This window comes from Cyphomyrmex costatus, unplaced genomic scaffold (genome assembly GCF_001594065.2).
Source record: "Cyphomyrmex costatus isolate MS0001 unplaced genomic scaffold, Ccosl1.0 scaffold196, whole genome shotgun sequence".
Classification (NCBI taxonomy): domain Eukaryota; kingdom Metazoa; phylum Arthropoda; class Insecta; order Hymenoptera; family Formicidae; genus Cyphomyrmex; species Cyphomyrmex costatus.
Window position 1 is genome coordinate 636,255 of NW_017275998.1, and position 22,816 is coordinate 659,070.

The 22,816-nt window shown below is 35.8% G+C and overlaps 3 protein-coding genes across 6 annotated transcripts; 2 read left to right on the forward strand and 1 right to left on the reverse strand.

The window, feature by feature from the left end:
• Positions 1-10,395: 10,395 nt before the first annotated feature.
• LOC108773024 (RISC-loading complex subunit tarbp2) lies at positions 10,396-15,533 on the reverse strand. 3 transcript variants are annotated; one of them, XM_018538719.1, is made up of 7 exons: positions 15,331-15,533; positions 14,076-14,400; positions 13,859-13,994; positions 13,253-13,547; positions 12,181-12,330; positions 11,923-12,034; positions 10,396-10,551 (listed from the first exon to the last, which is right to left on the reverse strand). In XM_018538719.1, the coding sequence occupies exons 2-7, from the start codon at positions 14,392-14,394 to the stop codon at positions 10,415-10,417; spliced, it is 1,149 nt and encodes a 382-aa protein (XP_018394221.1). In that variant the 5' UTR covers positions 14,395-14,400; positions 15,331-15,533; the 3' UTR covers positions 10,396-10,414. The 3 variants fall into 3 exon arrangements, with proteins under 3 accessions (XP_018394221.1, XP_018394220.1, XP_018394222.1); XM_018538718.1 differs by having other exon boundaries at positions 13,859-14,000; XM_018538720.1 differs by lacking the exon at positions 12,181-12,330 and having other exon boundaries at positions 13,859-14,000.
• Positions 10,824-11,773, forward strand: Mthfs (methenyltetrahydrofolate synthetase). The gene is made up of 4 exons (XM_018538645.1): positions 10,824-10,959; positions 11,103-11,358; positions 11,486-11,533; positions 11,607-11,773. Exons 1-4 carry the CDS (start codon positions 10,849-10,851, stop codon positions 11,771-11,773), a joined length of 582 nt encoding a protein of 193 aa, XP_018394147.1. The 5' UTR covers positions 10,824-10,848.
• A 1,048-nt stretch (positions 15,534-16,581) lies between the features above and the next one.
• Positions 16,582-22,234, forward strand: LOC108773023 (probable ATP-dependent RNA helicase DDX17). 2 transcript variants are annotated; one of them, XM_018538716.1, is made up of 8 exons: positions 16,582-16,695; positions 17,180-17,533; positions 18,026-18,679; positions 18,812-18,984; positions 19,086-19,145; positions 21,237-21,479; positions 21,554-21,739; positions 21,816-22,234. In XM_018538716.1, exons 1-8 carry the CDS (start codon positions 16,679-16,681, stop codon positions 21,851-21,853), a joined length of 1,725 nt encoding a protein of 574 aa, XP_018394218.1. In that variant the 5' UTR covers positions 16,582-16,678; the 3' UTR covers positions 21,854-22,234. The 2 variants fall into 2 exon arrangements, with proteins under 2 accessions (XP_018394218.1, XP_018394217.1); XM_018538715.1 differs by having other exon boundaries at positions 21,561-21,739.
• The last annotated feature ends 582 nt before the right edge of the window (positions 22,235-22,816 follow it).

A 22,816-nucleotide genomic window follows, 5' to 3' on the forward strand; every position in this document is an offset into this window, starting at 1 on the left:
ATCTTTATGAACTATTTATATTAATAAACGGAAGATCGTAATGAAAATGTATGATATGTATTGTATTAAAACTATCGTTTTGAAACATATATGAAGCATCGGTTCCTTAATTTTTACAAAAAGAATAGTTTTGTTAAAGTATTTAAAAATCTTAGCGCTGTGTCTCTTAATTTAGTTAGGTATAGATCAAAAAATAATTTTATTTAGATCTCTCGTCAAAACAATATGTAGGATGTTTAACTTGATGCTAGAATGTTAAAACTTATTGCTATCAATATTTTTAATTATTATTTTAAATAATTATTTTAATGGTTCAACAAAATTATTTTCAGATTTGTATTTAGCTAAATTTTTTATTACTTCAGCAAAACAGTTCTTTCCACGTGTATCTGTTACGAGAGAGAAAAGTTAAAATACAAAGCGCAGTTATCTCATTTTTTTGAAAATGACATGATTATGATTAAGCATTAATTAGAACGCGTTACGGCGGTGTGAAATAAATAGAAAGAAGAGAGCCTTCATAAGCATCGTATGTTTATTAACAATGTTACACGCACAATCATACATAGAACAACCTTTTGCCTGATTATAAGATATCGATACCCTACGCGTTATACACTGATAGGGCTCCGTTATTGGTTTCAAGTCGTTATCTGTATGCCATGTCCGTGTTATGTGTGCTAACTGCATCTCGTTATTATGACCTTTATCATAATAACTTCGCTCGCTCTCGCAAAAAAGGATCATTTAACTTGGCGAAATAATGAAAGTAAACCAACTCGAGTGAGAAAATGAGAAAAAAAAATAAAAAATAAATAAGTCATATACAAAAATTCGTTTTCTATGACTTGAACAATTCCTTTACATGCCTTACAAATCTATAATATTTGAAATAGAGAAAAGCGTGTTTCTCTATTAGAAAAAAAAAAAAAAGAAATTCGAGTTGTATTATGATCGATCATTAAATGGTATTATTATAAAGTTCATTATGCAACTGCAAATTAAATTTTTCGCTTTCTAATTATGCTTATCGCGTTAATTTCATTTTTACAATGACAGCGTCCAAATTTTAACAAATATATCTTTTTCATATTATTTGCACGGTGACTCCTCGTCTTTGCTAATCGAGGATTACATGATTTGCACGATTCGTTATGAGTCACCCGTGAAATTTTATGCGCGCAGCGACAGGTTACCAACGAATATGCTATTAATATAATATGATCAGTCCATATAAAGAAATCGAATGACTTATAAATATATATAAAGATTTGGCGGATTCATCACGCGACTCATCACACTGCGCAAAATTCGTCACTTATTCCTCCTCTTTCTGGTGTCCCCTTTTTTTTTATATTGTATAAATCCGATGTGTAGAATCCTCAAAGAGTAGATTACTTGTTTGTACAATTGCATACAATAGTTTGAGATCTATCCAAAAGCAAACTGACTCGCGCTGCACGTCTGAGACGCATTTATTACGAAGATCGTTTTCATTTTCTATCTATACATATGTTCTATTTTCTTTCACCCAATTTTTTTTATATATAAAGCCTTAAATTAATACGCGAGATCGTCCGATCTGACAAACGAAGCAAAACTTTGCTATGCATCATGTTTCTCTTCTTCTCATGGGACCGGACCAATCACGCGCAACTGTCTCTGTGATCTTTAAATGCTACTAAAATTGAAATTTCGTTCAATTCTCACGAAAAATCATAGTAGAATTTAAAGATTTATGCGAACCTAGTGAACCGCAATCGAGTACATCCGTCAGTAAATTGGTACGTTACTCGTCGAATATAAAAATACATAACATTCTTTAACATTTTTAATATAATAATTGAATATGAATTTCTATCAAGGCGCTTAACATCCTGATCAGAGAAGTCGATAAGCATAATTAAATATAAAATTGAGACAAAAATCAATTGTAGTATTACAAATATTTATATTTAGGCAATGTATTGTTCAAAAGACACACAAATCTCTGTGCAAGATCGGATGAATGCAAGCGGTTCAAAAGGTCCTTCGTACCGTGGCAGATATGAACGGGAGAAGAGAAGCGAAAGAAAGTCTGTCGAGGACCGAGTCGAAGACTGGTCGATTCCTTCTCTCGTCACTAAATGATCCACGATTTTCGATTTTTCCCCGCATGGGTACACATCTACATTCGTTCATTTCATTCTCAGTTTTTTCTTCATCTAAGACGTCCCTTGTACAATAGTGGAGGATATGAGAAAACAAAAGCGACAGCAACGCTTATCATGGCTTTCAAACCAAAATTAAAAAAAAAATTAAAAGCAAAATAATTCAAAGCTTTTTATACAAAGATATGAAAGAATATAGAACAATGGAAGATAAAAACAATCTCGAGAACAAGTCACGAAGATATTATAAATGTATTATTATAAAACCGTAATGCAGTTAAAAAATGCTGAAATGCAATACAAGTGAAATATTTTAATATATGTTTAGTTTTGACTGATTATATTATATTCATACATAGATAAATTTGTTCGTGACTCAAGAAATACGTATTGGTCTACAAAGACAATCTTTCTATATATATTTATTCTTTAAAATGATTCTGAAGACCTGTTTTGTCTATTTCCATTTCCTTTTTTCAATAATCTTAATATTAATCAGTATTAATAGGAAATGTAATTAGTAGTGATATAATTGTGTATATATGTGTATATTATATTATTATATTAAAAGGATGATGGAGTAAAAGAAACCACATATGTAGTACAATTTAATTTATATTCTTTATCAGCGAGTAGTCTGATACTATCATGATAATATTTATCTTATTACTCTTCGTGTATAAAAAAAAGTACGAATTTAAATAAACTAAAATGTAAAAACATGTAATTGTATTAAGAAAAATTATCAAAAAAAAAAGGGAAATTGATTAAACGGATTTTTCGAATTGCTCTTGGAATAGAGAGGTAATATTTCTGAATCAACTGCGCGGGAATGAGAAAAAGAGTAGCATAGGAGGGAAGTCTTCAGTTTGATCCATGATAAGGCCTTTTACTTATTCACTTTTCTCTTTTCATATCCTCGTTCGTTAAAGATGCTAAGTTTGACGATAATTATCGCGAGTGTCATCCAGTAATTCATTAAACGACGACAGAGCAGCACCGCTGAAATAATACGATTAATTTTAATAGCATACACTGATTATATTTGAGAACATAAAAAATTTCGGTTCAATTTCGCGAGATCGTTCAGGAAGATTCCATGGAGACGTTCATCATTCCGATCGTTTTCATTCACTGCAAACTCCGACGAAATGAAGTATCGTCAACGTTTCTCGCACCTGTTTTATCTTTATAATATTATAGCGCACCAATTTACGCTGCATAAAAGTGGAATGTGCGCGTCAATATTAATTCCATGCAAAACTTATCAGTTTTATGAAATATAACTTTCTCTAAATCATTTTAGAGAGAACCGATTGTACTTTATAAAAACACATGTATCATAACAGACATTAGTACTCGCGTCGTAAAGTCGATCATAAATTTTGGAAAGGACTGTCTTACTTTTTCAAATTAATCAAGAAAGTGCAGCCCTTACGGAAATCTGAACGAACGATCGCAAGTTATTACACGGAAAATTATGACAAAAGAGAAGTTATTTAGAAAAATACAAGGATGTATAGATTGAAGGCTTTAACGTCGGGGACAATTAAATTGCGTCGTTCGGTTTCTCGAAGTGGAATTGGTTTCGACTCGTAGAAATCTCGAGATAAATTGGTAACACCTCGGAACCGAAACAGCGAAGGTACATCGCCGAAATACAGAAATAGAGCACAACGTGTCTGCACTTTCGGTTCCGAGGCACCAGGATTAGCAGCCGATGGCACGGATCATTTCTTCCGTACGAAAAGCAAGGGAGACGAGAAACCGCATGTTCCGTCGTCTCACACTAGCGAATGTATGTCTATACGCACATACACATTCTATACTTTGCATGTAAGTAATGCCTATTTTCCAAAGATATACGTTATGTGAAACACGCACTCTTTCGCAATCACTGAATCACGCGGGCGATTTCACCCTTCGTGTCGGCTCGCTTGGACCAGTTTTCTCCCCATTCTTTCATTCTTGCCTCCTTATCGCTCGATTCACGCGTTTATATGATTTCTTGAACAAGCAAATTAATCGTGGGAGTTTTTCAGCAAGAACACGATGTAATACAGTGAATCAATAACTACGTTGAGCAAAGAAAGCAGTTTTACAACTGTTGTAAAATTTTTCAACATGGTTTATACGTTTTAATTCATAAGGAACCAAAGTCGAGAACCAACTGTATCAAAAAGAATTTTACAACAGTTGCAGAGTTGCTTTCTGTACTGAACGCATTATTAACTTATTGTTTGCCAACGTTAAATTGAAAATAATTTTGTTTGAATCATCAGCATAATTGTTGATGCATCGTTTGGTTTCTCGAAGTGGAATTGGTTTCGACTGACGGAAATCTCGAGATAAATTGGTAACACCTCGGAACCGAAACAGCGAAAGTACATCGCCGAAATACAGGAATAGAGCACAAACATGTCTGCACATTCGGCTCCGAGGATTAGCAGCCGATAGCACGGATCATCTCTCTTCCGTACGGAGAAAGCTCAGACTACTAAAATTTGTGACTAGAATGTTAAAACGTTTTGCAACATTACCATCAACGTTTAAGAAGTTATACCACCTTTGAGGAAAAAAAAATCCATTTTTTATTTGCTTAAACAATTCTTTGAAGTGTCAAGAATATAATTTCATTCGTTAGAATGGAGTCTGAAACGCTTTTATGCGTAAAATAGTCGATTTTGTACAAGGCTTCCTAACGTGCTGTGACTTTTACACTGAAGCGGACGCTCGCCGAATATACGTGGCAGAATCTATGACCGAAACAGCTCGGGAGTCGCAAACAAATCACGTCATCTCGAAAGCTAGCAGATGAGAAGGATATTAATTTAGAAGGGCAACTGTATGGTCCATGTATTGTAGATTAAAGGTGAGTTCGAAATATTTACAAGTTTCTTCCTTGCAAAACATTAAACACGATTTTCTAGAAACAGTATTTTTCAAATTGGCGTGCAGCATATCTCCCGTAATTTACATCCGATTAACTTGAATTAAAACGTTCGTAATTAAACATTCTATGAAAGTACGTAGTCGATTTTTGATACAAGTTTTAGATTGTTTTGGGAACTGTTTTTGTGCACAAATTTTTGATGAAAAATTTGACCTTTTCATTCCACTAAGTGTAAAAAAATTTCTCAAAAATTAATTTTATTTCCAAAAATACTACGTATTTCCCTAAAAAAAATATCAGAAAATATTTTTTTTTTTATTCTAGGAGTTCTCAGCGTGCACGGTCAGTTTTGGTGCCATCTATACAAAGGATTGTGTTTAACATTTGTTGCTCAAAAAAATTAGTTCTTCAACTTTAAACTACAATAAATCCAATCCTTAAACCCGTTTTTTGTTTTGTCTATTCTTTCTACTTGAAAAAAATTCCTAAAAAACCTCTATTTTTTTCTGTGTCAAAGGTGGTATAGTTAAGTGTTTTACGTAATTATATTGATGGTCCAACAAAATTATTTCAGGTTTGTATTTAGCTAAATTTTTGATACTTCAAAAACCGTTTTTCATGTAACCTTGCTGGAAAACGCCTCATGTTATTTCTCCTATTTCCGCTGATTTTATATTATTCTGGCACACACATAAGGTGCGTTTCGTTTTACGCATTATGTGCACAATGTATCATTTTATCCTTGTTTAAAGTCCATTCTACAATTACTACGTAAGCGTAATCTTTTTTATATTGTTGAGATGCATCATTCTTTATACTCTAGTGACTAAAAAATTTAGTCAATATTATCAATTTAAATTCAACATAGATCACAACATCAAATCTATAAATCCCTGATGTGACTCAAACAACACGTACAAAGGAGAAATATTAAAATTGCATGAGCTGAAAATTAAGTGAGTTGAAACATACTTGATACATAAATTTGTTATTTTAGTGAAATAAAGTAGCAACTTAAAGAAACACACTTCTTATTTTTGTGCGTACCAACAACAACGCTTACTGTATTCTCATTCATCCTTAATTACTGGAGTTTATGATTTTGAATTTGGAGAGTCAATTTTTGCAACCACTGACAACAACGCTTACGTAATTGTAGAATGAGCTTGACATTCCGTACACAATATGAACAAACAATACAATATGTAAAACAAAACGTACTCATGTACGCGCATCAAAACGTTGCAAAAACGCGCTGAAAATGCCCTTTAAAGGAGGTGTGCATATAAGATTTCGCTTCTATAATTTTCTGTCGATTTTTGCCAATCTTCCACTGGGAAGATAAAGTTCGATCATATTGGCAACGTCAATTAGTACCGATCAATCTCGGATACCGATAGATCCATGAATGATTTCAGGAGATTCTAAGTAATATTCTAGAAAGAATATTTTACATCTATGATTTAGTATATTGATGATTAGTATATTACTGATTCGATGAAATTAGAAATTCCCTCCTTGTTTTTTTTATTTTTATTTAGAAAAAGAAATATGTACAATCGTAATCAGTATTAATCGGCGTTGCTCTCGGCTCTAATGCTTATAATACTAACAAATCTTTCGCTCTCTTTCATTCTCTCTCTTTCTTTCTCTCTCTCTCTCTCTCTCTCTCTCTCTCTCTCTCTTTCTCTCTCTCTCTCTCTCGTTATCTTACTGTGCCACTTTTACAGCACTATGTACAAAAGAATATACTACTTACAGATTATCAACGATGATTTACCGTAAAATTCCTGAACCATCGCAACTCAAAATGGCGTATGCACACGCAGATATATGTATGTATAATTTGATAAGACAAAAATGAGAGACCGAAAATAAATGCCGATCATAAGAAAACTAAGGATTATGCTGTTTGTTGCTACAACAAATGTATATATTTGCCACTAAATTATTCCTTGGGAATCAATCTACAGTCTTACGATTAGCTAATTCCGATCAACGTATCCCTTATTCTTCCGTTTTCAGGACATCGTACATAAGAAAACACGATGAATCAGAATTAGGACTGAAATGAATTTTAAATAAATTTAGAAATACAAGTCTAAACGAATCTAGAAACGCGACGAAATCAAACTCACAGGGATCCCCGCGTTTCTAAATTTATTCGACGGATCAAAGGGATATGTCACGATCCGTGAAATGCAACACCTGACGACTGGATCGGAAGTCCTTTACGGCTTTCTCGATCGAGCCGTCCCGCCGCCTGACGCGCTTCGCGTGTGTTCTATTGTATATTCGCGATGTTACTCTTTTTCATTTAGTATAAAAAGTCTCATCCGGTGACACGTTAATTGGTACATAGGCAAATCCAAAATTCGATACACATTCGACCTATACCTTAGACTCGACATGCGTACTTTAATGAGGAATCCTTAACGATTAATCCTTACACGCGTATTAATATGTGATGCTTATGAGTTTATGAGCTACCTATACTAAAGGAAAAAACATACACCACTGAAAGATTATATTTTTTTATATCCGCGATCACGCGTTATTAGCTACTCGGATCGCCGCGCAAAGCTACTTTTTTTTTGTTTTTTTTTTCTCTTTTTGCACTGTGCATACGCTTAGTGGAGATGTAATGTTTCGCGGTAAATGGGAGCAAAATTTGAACGATATGCGTCGTTCTACACGTGATAATAAAAATCGTTACACGATTCTGCCTCGTTCACGATTTCTTCATCCCTCTCCCCTAATTCATGTAATCTCTCTCTTACGCGCACTCATCTCAGACATCATTACACCACCACCCCATATACAAATAGTGAAGCACATTAAAAATATAGCGATAAGCTAAGTATTATGTAAGTATTGGAAAACTTCCACTAATTCTATGCAAAGTATAGCTTGTAGAATATCATTCATTAAAACTATAGAACTTACATGATAATCGAAAAAAGAGAGAAGAATTTTACCTCGTCTGTATCGCGGGGCAATATTCCTTTCTCTCTATTCTTTCTTTTTATCTTCTCTCTCTCTCTCTCTCTGTTGAAGCGCTCTTCCGTTCTCCACGCTCGAATACTTCTACCTTTTTCAGGATTCGTGCGCGTGACTCGGAAAAACTAATTCAATCAAAACGTGACGCCACCATCTTGATCGCGTACAGCGGTCGTGATTTAGGTACAACTTCGTAAATAGCGTGTTCTTGTATATCGCCCCATTCTTGCAAATTCACGCTATAGAATACATTACATCGTAAAATTACAGTTAAGTTTAACTCATTATGCCCTGCCGTGTCGTTCGTATGACGGAAACAAGCCAAAATCATCCTGCTTTACCTCGCTTACAGTAAAATGCATCCTTTAAAATATACGTATGCGTGCCAACGTTGACACGGTGGGTGAGAACGTTGTCCGCATACCGTGTTTGCGTAAATTTGCCAAAGTATCATCTGCCCGCTCGGACGATCGCGTCTCTCACTCAGATTGGCTAAAATTTATTTCAAACTGGATCATAAATTGAAATAAGTTTTACCACATCCTTTACAATTGGTGCGAGTAAGGTAATCTGACAAACTTCGCGTACACGCGAAATATCTGCGAAACGCTTGACACAACGATAAATAATCGGTGACTCGCATCAATTCATCTTTCGGAGTCAACAAATCATTTTTACATCAAAGAATGGATAAATAGAGACAAGCTCTATCTTATAAATTCTATCCAGCATCCACGAATCATAATAATATAAGAAAGTACGACCATTTGTTCCCAAGTTTCCGTGTAATACCTAAAAAAAAAAAATCTAAAGTAAAGGTCTGACGGTTTTACTTGTTAAATCGCGGTGGTCTTCTCAACCGTGTTATCAGCTCCGTTCTGACAGTCCTGGCGTAATTCGGCGTAGCGTACTGATCAGTCACCGCAATTGTACTCTGAAGACTCTGTATGAATATAGATGAGTCTTGTATCTGACCTACACTTGCTGCTGCTGCTGCTGCCGCCGCCTGATACTGATATTGACTACTAGTTATGTCAGCGGTTGGATAATGACTCGGTTGCACGAACTGTGCCGGATTCTCGTACTGCGGATATGGAATCGAGTTCTCGGCGGAGAACTGTGGAATCACTGGATTGACGTTGACCGGCGTGGTGGGATAACTTCCTGGGTCATAAGTCTGATACTGATTTAGCTGGCTGATTTGTGTGGTGTTAAACGGCGGCGATTGCGGAAACTGTGCAGCCGTATCGGAAAACAGCACGTTTGCGACTGTTGGTTGCGGAAAGGGTTCCGGTCTTGGGTACGGTGGAATGTTGGCCGTCACCGCACTACTTAGATTCTGCACGCTTGGTATGCCGGGAGCAATCGGCGAGGTGCCATATCCGTGAAACGTGGTTTGTGAACGACCGGTGTGACCATTTAGATCCTTTATACCGCCGCCCTGTAGCGAACCTATGACATTAAGCTTGGACTTGCTACCACTACCACCACCGACGCCGCCACTGCCACTGATGCCGCTGCTGATCGTCTCGTTACCGTGCTTGATGCGCGCGTCCGTTAATAACGGATGTCGCACGTTAACGATGCTCTGCGGAGCGCGCAGTGGTGGAAAGTTGATCGGTGCCATTTTCGGCATCGAGTTCTGCTGTTGTTCCAGTGCCTTGCGTGCAACCGCAAACGCGCTGTTGTCGTTCCTCTGACAGGAACCAGACTTCGAACTATACGTGCTGGACGGTGTGTAGGTCTCCCTGTGTATAACTGGTGTCGCTGCCGACGACTGCTGCGTCGCGAATCTTAACGGCAAATTGGCCGTCATTGATCCAGCGACGTTGGAGTTCTTGTAATCCGGACTGTTTACGGATATTGTTTCCTTGTAATCTGATAGGATAGGATAATTTTTTATATTTGAATCTATTTCATTTGAAAATTTCTTTGAGATAGTATAATCTCTTGGATTTTTTATCGCGTTTTCATGCGTAGTGTTGCTTACACAAGTACTAACAGGTCGCACGCTGCTATATGTGGAATTGCTGGATTGTTTCGCGGTGATTGATTTTGTCGTGTTGTGCGATTCGCTCGAAGACTTCAGAGTATCATTATTACCATCATGCTTTTTCATCGATGAGTTAATTTTACCAGACACAATGGTGTGCAAAGTAGCATCTTTGTTGCCCACTGTAGTGTTTGTTACCTTAACAGATAACTTGGATGTCCTATTCTTATTTCCCATATAATTCTGACCGCTTTTTCCTTTATCAGAAATCTGATTTTTGGCTGATAATACTTTGATGTTTGTATTACTATTCAGATTATTAGATGCCAGATTACGGGGCTTGCAGGTGATAGTGACTGGCAGGAGCAAAGCGCTGGCTCACTTCTTGGTCATGATTTTCAGATATTCCAGGGCATTTTGAGCAGCACTGGCTTGAGCATCTTTACTAGTCGCGCCGCAACCATAGCAAACTGCCACTGGCAGGGTAGACAGTTGCACAAGGCACTGGAATTTACCTAGAAAATAGAATAATATAATGTTTAGATTATTTCTGTAGCATTGTCCATAAATAATTTTTATCTTTTAACATACACAATTAATTAGGCAATCTTGATCAAAATTTGCGTCATGATTCATGATAACATATGACATTAAAAGATAATAAAAGAAGTTATAGATAGCATGTAAACATTGCTAAACTCAGATAAAATTATGCTTAGTAAAGTTGAACACACATATACTCAAAAGAAAAAATAAATGTTATTTATAAGCAGTAGCAGGAGTGATCCATAAGGAAGAGAACAATTTACAATATGGCAGCTTTAACATCAACTAAAAGAGCTTTAAGAAAAGAAATTAAGGATATTCTTAAAAATATTAGCTTAGAAGAAAAAAAGGAGCAATCTGTAATTGTATTTAAAAAGGTGAGATTGAGAGAAATAAACAAATCAATAATCTCTAAGAGCCAGAGGCTCTTGGCTCATTGAAGAGGTTATGTTTGAATGCAAATACAAATCATGTACAATATAATTTTTGCATAATATATTTGTAATATTATTATTTGCAGCTATGCCAGTTAAAGCAATATCAAAATAGCAAGAGAATTTCTTTGTATTTGAGTACTAAAGATGAAATCGACACTTTGCCCATTTTGAAACATATATTTGATATGGGAAAAGAGGCATTTGTACCGCAATATCAGGGAAAAACTATGGAAATGGTAAAACTAAAATCAATGGAAGATTATGAGACATTGCCACTAACAAAATGGAACATTAAACAACCAAGTGCTACTGAAAGTTATGAAAATGCATTAAAAACAGGTAAATTCTATGATAAACCAAACAATAATAAAAATATAATATATTTTTTGATAAGTTATTTTGTAAATTCATTGTTTAATAATTTTAATGATATTACATATTTAACAGTATTGATTTTTTATTATAGGTGGATTAGATTTAATAATTTTACCAGGTGTTGCTTTCACAGTGAATGGTAAGTTTTACACAATACATATTAATCATTTTATAATCCTGCATACAATTGTATGGTCTTTATTGTTGATTAGGTAAACGTTTAGGACATGGAATGGGTTATTACGACAAGTATTTAAAAAGATGTTTTCAAAAAGACATAAAGCCATATCTGGTTGCAGTAGGATTTAAAGAACAAATACAAGAAGACATTCCTGTTAATGAGAATGATGTACCTGTCGATATTGTACTTACTGCATAATAAATAAAACAATAAAGAAAAATGTAATTTTAATCTACACTGTTATTTCTAAAACCTTATAAATCTATTTATAAAGCTATTTATATATTTATATTTAAATTAAATCGGGTTTTCATATTATTATATATATATACCATTGATAAACTTACCACTGATAGATTTCTCTTCAATATCAACATAGGTTACTTCAAATTGTTGCTCTGACGCAATTTCTTGTAAAAATTGTACCAAATTTACATCCCCATCGTTGAAACAAGTATTCTGAAATAAAATTAGAATAATTTACATGCAATCGATTGTAGTCTTAAGTCGATATCATAGAGATAAACGAATAATTTCTTTTCGATTTGATAACAAACAAGAGAACAACAATTACAATATATTCTTCCTCGCACTTGGATACAAACCTGCAATTGGAAAAGTTTAACACCTGTGGACGACTTGAGACTCTTGTGAAATTTCGAAACTTGGATACTATGTATTGTTGTCAGTGTTGAAATTTTGCTACCTTTCAGATCAGCATAACGGGCGTTCACATTAGCGTTTCTTTGCACAATCTATAATGGACAATTAATATATACATGTAAAATTTATTGTAAGCATTTATGTTATGAATGCTTTAACTACTTCATATTTATATAAATACTTAAATGAAGTGGATATGATCCAAGCATAATTACTCTCAAAAGATAAAATATACAAAGATATTCGAAAGTTACACTGAAATGTGATATTATCCAAACAATGGTCCGTTATAGATTTAAAGATCGGAAAGATAGCTCTTATGTAAAGACTTGTTCTTTGTCGCTGGATTAGCTTGCATTAAAACTTTCAACACTGAAATCTCATAATAGCAAACTACAAAGTAATACGTTAAATCCATTCTGTACTAAGTACAACTTGAGTGGGGAGTAGCAGTAGCTGCTAAAATCTTGAATTTTTTATTATTTTGAAATAGAAGTAACCTCGTTATAGTATCGAGACTCCTAAATCACACGCTATTATGACGTTTCAGTGTATATTGTTCTTATTAAGTTTCAAATATATCTATTTGAGTTTAAATACGAGTATATTAGTTCAGCTACAAAGAACAAACTAATAAAGTGGCACTAAAACCAAAATCATTTCCACTTCTCTAAATACACACACTCATATGCATATATGCATACATAACATCCAATTTAAAATAAGTCATTAATCATTCATACTTCTTAATTCTTGTGATAATGTCTGAGCAGCTATTGTAGAAGTATTATCCTTCTAATTATATTTTTTAGCTGTACTTTTTTTATACTTATTTTTCTGAATGGAATAACTTTATTCAATAGAGTCAAGGTGGAATACAAGAGAAGTTGAAAAATTCAAATGTCATAACAGTGATGAATATGGATTAAATTACATATTCTTACGATATATAAGAATAAATAATTTTTTATCATCTCTCTAATATAATAATTGATGAAACGGGAGCTTTCTTACCTCATCCTCATCTACACTGGGAGCTTGGTTATTCATTTCGTGTAAAGCTTGCCACATCTTATGAGCAGCATGCCTCTTTGCAACTTTTTTACTTTTGCCTTGACCGACTTCGCGATATTTTAGAATTGAACAAACAATAGTGAATTGTCGTTCATGAGGTAAACCTTCTTCACCCTCCATTGAATACTTTGGAGGTGGCCAATGGCGCGACATACACATTTCTTGTAAGGCTCCGATTGGATTGTTCACTATTTTCTCCTCACCATATGTCTGCAGTTCTTGTAAATTTTGTGAGCTACATAAAAAAATGCATAACATTATTTTATTCTACATGTGTTCTTGCTTACGATTTTAATCCTCCTACAATCACATTTTTATTTTATTCATCTAGATCTTTCAATATAAATTTCAAAATTTTTACTTAACAAAAGTTGAAATTTGAATAATGAAAAAATGTTTTAAAAAACAACTTAACAATAAAAGAGCTCAATTTTGCTTTCCTTTATTTAATAACTTTCAAAGAAATTTGAGAGTAAAAATTCGCCAATCCTAAAAAAGACCCAGATTGCAAAAAGGACAAATATGTTAAGCATAATTTATGCTTACTCAGGTAAACTATTTGGAATTGGTGATTCCACACCATCAGTATTCACACCAATTAATTTATCTAGCACAGCTTTTGCAGCAGCGTGTTTAGCTTCTTTCTTGGACCTACCGGTCCCCATTGCTGAAACAATTGGATCTGTTTCTGAATAGTTATGTATTTATCAATTAACAATACATTGTTATGCATGACGATACATGCACAATAAATTATACAAACCAACGACATCAGTAACGGTGACTCTGTATCGAAATGTAGGCTCGTGAATAGCTCCCTCAATTTGGACAAGTTCATACTTGGGTATTGTGCCTCTACGAGAAAGCAATTCCTGTAGAACAGAGACAGGTGTTTTGCTGGGTAACGACTTCATTTCCAAACGTGCCGCCTCGTGTAATGGAAGTTTCTCTAACATCATAGCATGTAATGTTACACGAACTCTATTACGACGATTGACATTATTTGAATGATTAGGAACGCCACCCACACCAGGCATCATGTTAGTAGGCACGACCTGCGTTGGTTGATGAATTTCCTCCATTGTGTTCTAGAAATCACAAATGTTATCAAGCCTTAACCTTCCTCCAAAGTCAAAACAACTGATGATATACAAAGCTGGAGTTAGATTCACAATGTGAAGAATAGAATCTAACAACATTCCCCCTCTCTCTGCTCTATTTACCTAGCGAGTTTAGTGTCCGTTTCTGTCAATATAGATTAATTTTAATCTTAGTTTACCTTTTTTTATCTTTATCAAATTATTAGAACTAAAAAGAGATATCGATAGAAACAAGCACAAAGATAACATTTAGGATTTTAGAACAAAATTTATCTCGTATCCTCTCCCTCCCTCCTTACATCTGTATCCATCTTGGCGAACGACAATGCATGTAGGAGTCAATTAGCGTCCTCGTGCGCCCTTCACGATTTCACCCTCGGTTATCTCGCTATAAATACCAAAATCACAGCGATTATTCTGGATTTACTCCGGATTTCCGGTCGCTACGAAGCGGCAATTAATGCATCGTCATCAATCCGCGGTCGGACACCCCGCCGAATGAGAAAGTTGGCACGCGGCGTCCGCTTGTAAAACGCGTCGGAATCGCGTCTTACCGTCGACGCGGTCAATGATGTTCCGAGACCGCGAGGGCGACCGGCATGGCCGCCATGACTGTTACAGAGAACCCATCGATTGACCGTAACGGAAATACGCGTGGAACATGCCGGGGACAGGGTGTCGTCGCGCGTGGAACGTACGTTGACGCACCGTAGACCGTGTACGCGACGTTGCCTCGCAGCTTTCGGCGACGGTGACGACGGGACGATTTTCAGAAAAACGATTGCCACCGACGTCGACCGGTTGCCACGCGTATGTGTGCGTGTATATGTATGTACATATCGTCCGCTACGCGGTGGCGGTTCGATCTCGGCGGGCCCGAATTCACCGGGGGGACGAACACGCGTCCTTCGCACTTACGATTTTCGGGGAGACTGCGTGGAGAAGATGATGTGCCGGCTCCTCGTCAGGCCAATTCCTATGCGAAAAGCGAATCCCGCTTTTTGTGATCGATCCAAGTCTCACAAAAAGCTTGATCCGTTTGACGACAGAAAAATGGTTCACTGGTTAGCGGAGAATCCCTTCCTCGTTCGCAGCTCTACGATATCTGTGAGGGTGCCCATCATGCCCATGATCGTTCATGTATGCGTGCATGCGCTGCCGATATGTTTTTGACTTGTGCGCATATTCATCTGCGCAGGCGTACACCTGTGTTATCGTTGCCCGATAATGCAGTTTATACTCAACTCGGTCGGTAAATGTGTCTCACTTGTGGAGTTCGTAAATCCGATTGGCGCACGTCGTAATGTAGGATTCACACTGCGTCCGACATCCGACGTACGGTGTCCGATATCCAATAGGAGAGCTTATTTTCTTGATATATAGCTTGATATATAGCTTTTTCTTGTCAAAGCTTTATTTTTACGCGAGAACGTATTAATTGAATCCATTTTTATCAAAATTTGAGACGGCCGGAAATTTTTAACATTTATCATAATCTTAAATGACACTATATAGGTCTGTTCATTTTGGCTGAACTTTTGTGCCAGTTCATCATTTTTCCTTTTCTCTTCTCCTGGAGAGAAAAGAAAGAAAGATGATGCTTTGTTTCGTTCGAAATTAATTTTCCGCACTCGATTTGCTCAAAGATCACGTGATCAAGCTGTTACTATCTGCTAGCTCGCATTTTAGATTTACATTGCCGAACCGATCTAAATCTATTCGTGTTAAGCCGGAATCAGACTATGCATTAAAGATTGAAATTTGACCAATAAAGACAAAGAAATTTTAATTTTTTTTTGTTTTGATTAGTTAAATTTCAATCCTGATCAATTTCAGCCTCAAGTCCAATACCGGCCTCTGACGCATTAAAGATAGATTGAAGATTGAAAGATCGAAATTTGACCAATCAAAATAAAAAAGGAACAAAATTTCTTGTTCTCATTGGTCAAAATTCAATTTTGAATTTTCACTGGCTTGGCTGCGTTCAAAATTATTTAGAATCATCATCCGGATTTTTTAGTTTTAATAGTTTTAATTAATTAATTAATTATAAACAATACGTAAAAAGAGAGAATGCACCATCGCATCTATATCATTGTTACGTTAATGGCGCGATTTTTTTTTCTCTATGCGTCATTCGGACTCGGATTCGGTTTTGGCTCGCGTTGTTCTGACGTTCCGTATGTGAGTTACCGGGGGTCGTTTGTTTTCGAGTGATATTGTTTAACAATAAATAAACGGGATTGTTTAGGCTGAAAGTGTAAATATGGGCCGCTATAGAAGGTGAGTGACACCGATGATATGACATTGCTATGCGTGAAATGGAGTAAACGGAGGTCGTTGGGAGCGCTACCTTATATCCATCGATGAAAACCACTTGTGGTGGCGTCGGAGGCTTACCTTTCTGTCACAAAAATCAAAGTTTCTTTAATATTTCTGTAATTTCTTATATAATACAAACTTATTCTGTACAATGATTATTTTTTATGTTTACAATTTATAGATATGAGTTACGAATGAATGCTTCGACTCTTTAATGAAATGAATCTCTCTCACTGTATATAATATAAAAATATTATTTCTGTATCATATAACCTAAAATGGATAAGTTGAGGGCATAGTAATTTGTCGTCCGGCGAAAAAACTGCAAAAAATATATATATTTTTTATATATGTATTTATATAAAAAAAATATATATATATTATTAAACTGTGATTTCTCTAAATGACATGAATTAGAATATATAATCATATATGTTTATTTCAGTCGTAGTCGTGAAAGGGACCGGCGACGCAGATCACGCACTCGTTCGCGTAGTAGGTCACCACGTGACAGGAGGAGCTGGGGTGGTAGTGGTGGACGTGACAGGCCTTCCAGCAGTCGCAACAGTCGTGGGCAACCAGGCGCAAATCTAAGAAAACCACGATGGGATCTCAGCCGATTGGAACCTTTCAAGAAGGACTTCTATATTCCTCATAATACAGTGCAAAATCGGGATCCTCGGGTTGTAGAACAATATAGAGCTGAGAAAGAAATCACTCTTAGAGGCAAAAGCATCCCAAATCCTGTTTTTAACTTCGATGAGGCGGGTTTCCCAGATTACGTCCTAAGAGAGATTAAGTAAGTAACAAATATTATAAAAGATAAGTTTTAATATTTTATTTGTGTGATCATAAGTCTAATTTATCTTCATTTATCTTTCTTATAATTTAGGATCATGATTCTAAGCTATTTTCATTTATCCATCTTTTAATTTATAATCAAGATTCTAAGTATCTCCATTTAAGGGCCTATTCTGTAACTTTTAATGACTGCAACGATATAGTTACATTATCATTGCACAGATTTTGTATACTATGAAATAGCTGTGCAATGATAATTTAATAATATCATTATAGAGTTGTTAAAGAGTTACAGAATAGATCCCTTAGCTAATAATTTATAATTATAATGCTAACCCATCTTTATTTATTTATCTTACAATTTCTAATCACAATTTCGAACTGTCTCCATTTATTCATCTCATAATTTATCATGATTTTTAATTGTCTTTATTTATCTATTTTATAATTTATAATCACAATTCTAAGTTGTCTATGTTTTGTCTTATAGAAGACAAGGTTTCAGTGAACCTACATCGATCCAAGCACAAGGATGGCCTATCGCACTAAGTGGACGGGACATGGTAGGCATTGCATCCACGGGATCTGGGAAAACATTATCTTACATACTGCCTGCGATAGTTCATATCAACAGTCAGCCGAAATTAAGTCGCAAAGATGGACCTATTGCTTTAGTATTAGCGCCTACACGAGAACTTGCCCAACAGATTCAACAGGTCGCTGATGATTTCGGACATTCATCGGGCATTAGGAACACTTGTCTATATGGTGGAGCGCCGAAAGGTGCTCAAGCTAGAGATCTGGATGGAGGTGTAGAAATAGTCATAGCTACACCTGGTAGATTACTGGATTTTCTTGAGTCCGGCAAGACGAATCTGAAAAGATGTACATATTTGGTATTAGACGAAGCTGACAGGATGTTAGATATGGGATTTGAACCACAAATCAGAAAAATCATAGAACAAATTAGACCAGACAGACAGACATTAATGTGGTCAGCAACGTGGCCTAAAGAAGTAAAAAATTTAGCCGAAGATTTTCTTAAAGATTATGCTCAAATCAATGTTGGTTCATTACAACTTTCAGCAAATCATAATATATTGCAAATAATTGATGTGTGTCAGGACTATGAAAAAGAGAATAAGTGAGTATAAGAGTTCTAAGTGATTCCGGCTTGCTCAGTTATCACTAGCCATTATTAGCGATTAGCAGTTAACTATCGAATAATTAGTACTGTTACTACCAGAGAAAAAGCTATCATGTCACATTTTTATAGATTAAGTACTCTATTGAAAGAAATCATGGCAGAAAGTGAGAATAAAACCATAGTGTTTATTGAAACAAAGCGTAGAGTGGACGAGATAACGAGAAAAATGAAACGGGACGGCTGGCCAGCGGTTTGTATTCACGGTGACAAGACGCAGCAAGAACGAGATTGGGTTTTACAAGGTATTACAAAAATTAAATATTTTTTACTGAAAATGTTTTCTAGTGTTTACACAAAATTTAACGACACTTGAGCGTGCAGGTACATAATATATAATTTGTAGATTTCAGATCAGGCAAAGCACCAATCCTTGTTGCTACAGACGTTGCTGCACGTGGCCTTGGTGAGTCATTCGAATTTTTCGATTATTCAACGCAACATCGTGTATTATGAGTCAATTTTTCCTGCAACACGAAAAACGAACTGGTTAATATTTACGGTATTTATTTTTCCCCAAAATTATCAAAATTTTTTTCTGTTTTTTACAATGCTCTATTCTAACCGAAAATTTAATAAATCTTGACTGCAATGTAATGTTCCGTTAAAAGCTGAAAGATACAAATAATTCGCATACAAACATTTTTTTAATCGTGAGAGTATCTTAGAAGTATAATTTTGTGCTATATGAAGTTGGAGTATATAACATAAGTTGATATTGTATAGCATTTAGTGGCATTGGATCAAGTTTCATATATATGCAGTGAATAACAGAAACCAAATATTTCTGTCTAAGCTTTGTTGTATAAGAACTAATCTTGACTTAGTTTACTTTATATTTCACTTATCGAGTAAATTATTTACAATGATTGCACCATACAAGTTTAGATCTCTTTCTACAAAACGGGACATTACAATTTTAACGCGTTAAGTTTAAAGTCAGCAAGAGAAATGTAGGAAAGGAATAGGGCAAAAGAAAGCAAAAAAAGCATATTGAAACAGGAGGATGGCTGGAGATAATTATACAGCTAACGCGGTTGGATCTTTGTTTGTATTGCAGAGGCACATTGCGCGCAGGCCCACGCTGGGTAATGCAAAGCATGTCGGGGGTGCCCGCCGCCGCTCTTTGTTCGGTGGTGCACTGGTTTGCATTGTCTGCGCTGGCCGCGACGCCGTGCCTCTATCCGTCCGTCCGTCCGTCCGTCCGTCAATCGCGTGTGAAGGGCCAAGTCCGGGCCAAATCGGCATCTACTACTACTACTACTACTTCTACTACTACTACTTTACCTACCTACCTACATACTGGATATCAGTCCTACTGCGCTGTGCTGTACGCCATCCGGGCTGGCTGGCCAGGTCGTTGTTGCCAGAATAGAGTCCCCTGCGCTGGCACGCTCAAGCTAATCAGACAACCAACAACGTTGGTCCGTTGAGGCGGTGGCATGTGATAGCAGATATGCCAGAGCCTCTCTTAGCGCGCCCTGCGCCCTGCGCCCTGCGCCTGTAGCGACAGAGTGGCGGAGGCAGTAGCTGGAGCGAGCGCAAATAGCCAGGCCCTGCCCGTACGTTGCTAGCGAAACACTCGCCCACTGCCTAATATTTTAGTATTACATAGTTAAAATTTGATTAATTAACATATATACATGAATACATACACATACACACACATACATATACATCATACACGAATCTGTATACGCGTATATATATAAATCATATATGTATACATACTTTGTCTCTTTCATATAATTATTATTAACTTGTGAATTACTGTGAGTAAAGTTTGTCAAAACTAAGCTAATTTGCCGTCTGATATATATAAATGTATACGCGTATGTATATAATATATATATACGTGTATGAATGCATACATTCACAAACTATCACTTTAAATTGTATGCATTTCTCATCCTTTTTCCTTTTAGTCCTTGTGATAACTATATCATACATCAGTCGCATTTTATCATACTGATTATTGTATCATCAACTTGTTACACAACGATTCTGGTCTTTTTATCAATTATTAACCGTTCATATGCAGAAAAACTTTAATATTTCTCATTTTTTTATTTTTTAAACACAATAAAATAAGAATATTTGCCATCACGATATTTAGGGGAGAAAGATCAGGATCGTTCTTTAAAACGATTTGTTTTTGTTTTTCGTTCTTGTGTAGAATCTAGCACTTGTTAAATGATAAAAAAAGAATGATATTACACAATTAAATAAAAAATTGCTTTTAGAATTCTTTGTATAAAGTACTTTTTTAATAATTATTGATACGAAAAGAGGAGCAACGCAACATTTTGAATTATTAGCTTGTCGAAGAACGTACTGACTATTATAATTTATTACAACATATCGTTCGGTAATATTTCATTCATACTCGACTCGTGATGTTTCACAATTCTTGCGACACATTACTATTTTCTTAACCCTGTCTGTCCTCGCTAGAACTCTACAAAGATCCAAATCTAATGCCAACTCTTAATTTCAGACGTTGAAGACGTCAAGTTTGTCATCAATTTTGACTACCCCTCCTGTTCCGAGGATTATGTTCATCGCATCGGTCGTACCGGCCGTCGACAGAAGACTGGCACAGCGTACACCTTCTTCACACCTAACAATGCCAACAAGGCTAATGATCTGATACAAGTGTTGAAGGAAGCGAATCAAGTGATAAATCCGAAGCTACTGGAGCTCGCCGACAGTAAAGCTTGTGGCTATGGCAGAAACAGAGGTATTTCTAGAACAATTACTGGAAGACTGTGTAAAGCTTATTCGTTTAAAGATCGGTTGAATCGACATTGTCAGGTGGAAGAAATCGATGGCGATCACGAGGCGGTGGAGGTGGAGGCGGTGGCGGTCGTAACGGAAAAGAACGCAGCTATTCGCGAAGCAGAAGTCGAAGCTACAGTCGAGAACGCAACGGCCGCAGCAGTCGACGAAGCTACAGTCGTAGTTACTCGCGGAGTCGTAGTCCCGTTAACAATCGTAATGGTAAATCATTATGCTATCCGAAGAACTGTTGATTCTGTGGACAAACTGATACTAACAAGAAATCATTTCTTCTCAGAAGTTATTGGCAAAAGTTATTGGAGTAGCGAAAGATGATCTTCCAACGGTGGATAAAGAATGTGTGTTACAACGCAGGTAATTTTTTTATTTTATTTTCGAAAGAAAAACGGTTTTTGAACGAGACTGTTTCAACGAGACATTCGCTATTCGCGAGAAACGACACTTTGATGTCGAATTTGATGAACGTACTATTATCGTAAATAATAAACTTGATGTGTACAAGCAGCTTTCAATCTGCACCTCATGTATTCCGCCGAATTCGGCAGCCTGATTTTTATCTATGATGTAAAATCAGAGTGCGATAAAATAATCAATAATTTTTTCTGACCGTATACCATATACACGAATTTTTAATGTCAGCTTCAGCTGAATAACACTGACTGTCGCTATATTATATATAAAAAAAACTTTTAACGTGAGTACACAAGAATACCGAAACGTATACTCGAGCAGAGATTTTAGTATGTATTTGCTAGTGATAGAATGGTGGAATGTGTTATCATGTCTTTTACTTCCTTTTGCATCCTCATGCTGCATCTTTCTTCCTTTTTAAATGTTATCGATATACACCAATTTATAGACTAGAGTAATCTATTATAGCGCAAATGACTGTTTATACATTTTTATAATGCTTACTCTCACGTTAACCCACACACGCTCATTCGGTAATAAGAAAGGATTAGATTGACATGCGCGAATGATGTATAAATCTAATTATTATACGAATTCAACTTCCAGTGTATAACAGTGTTTAATTAGTCCGTATATTTGTAGATTATAATAAATTATACTATATATCCAGTATGCGCTTATTTGTAATTTATCTATCTGTATTTAAGCAATATGACATATGATAATAACACTTAATGTACAGTATTTCAACGACGTGATAAATAAATTCATAAATATCTACATTATTTCGTATTCTAATGTGCATTTTATAGAATTTGTTTGACTATCTTAATGATGTTGCATCAATAATCACTTACCTGTAATGAG

Coding starts and splice junctions, on each gene's coding strand:
- Mthfs (XM_018538645.1), top strand. CDS start 10,849: ATGGCAGCTTTAACATCAACTAAAAGAGCTTTAAGAAAAGAAATTAAG. Junction 10,960..11,102: donor CTGTAATTGTATTTAAAAAG/GTGAGATTGAGA, acceptor TATTATTTGCAG/CTATGCCAGTTAAAGCAATA. Junction 11,534..11,606: donor TGTTGCTTTCACAGTGAATG/GTAAGTTTTACA, acceptor ATTGTTGATTAG/GTAAACGTTTAGGACATGGA.
- LOC108773024 (XM_018538718.1), bottom strand. CDS start 14,394: ATGGAGGAAATTCATCAACCAACGCAGGTCGTGCCTACTAACATGATG. Junction 12,035..12,180: donor TTAAACTTTTCCAATTGCAG/GTTTGTATCCAA, acceptor ATTTTATTTCAG/AATACTTGTTTCAACGATGG. Junction 10,552..11,922: donor TGAAGAGAAATCTATCAGTG/GTAAGTTTATCA, acceptor TCTATTTTCTAG/GTAAATTCCAGTGCCTTGTG.
- LOC108773023 (XM_018538715.1), top strand. Junction 18,680..18,811: donor GACTATGAAAAAGAGAATAA/GTGAGTATAAGA, acceptor ACATTTTTATAG/ATTAAGTACTCTATTGAAAG. Junction 21,740..21,815: donor TCCCGTTAACAATCGTAATG/GTAAATCATTAT, acceptor ATTTCTTCTCAG/AAGTTATTGGCAAAAGTTAT.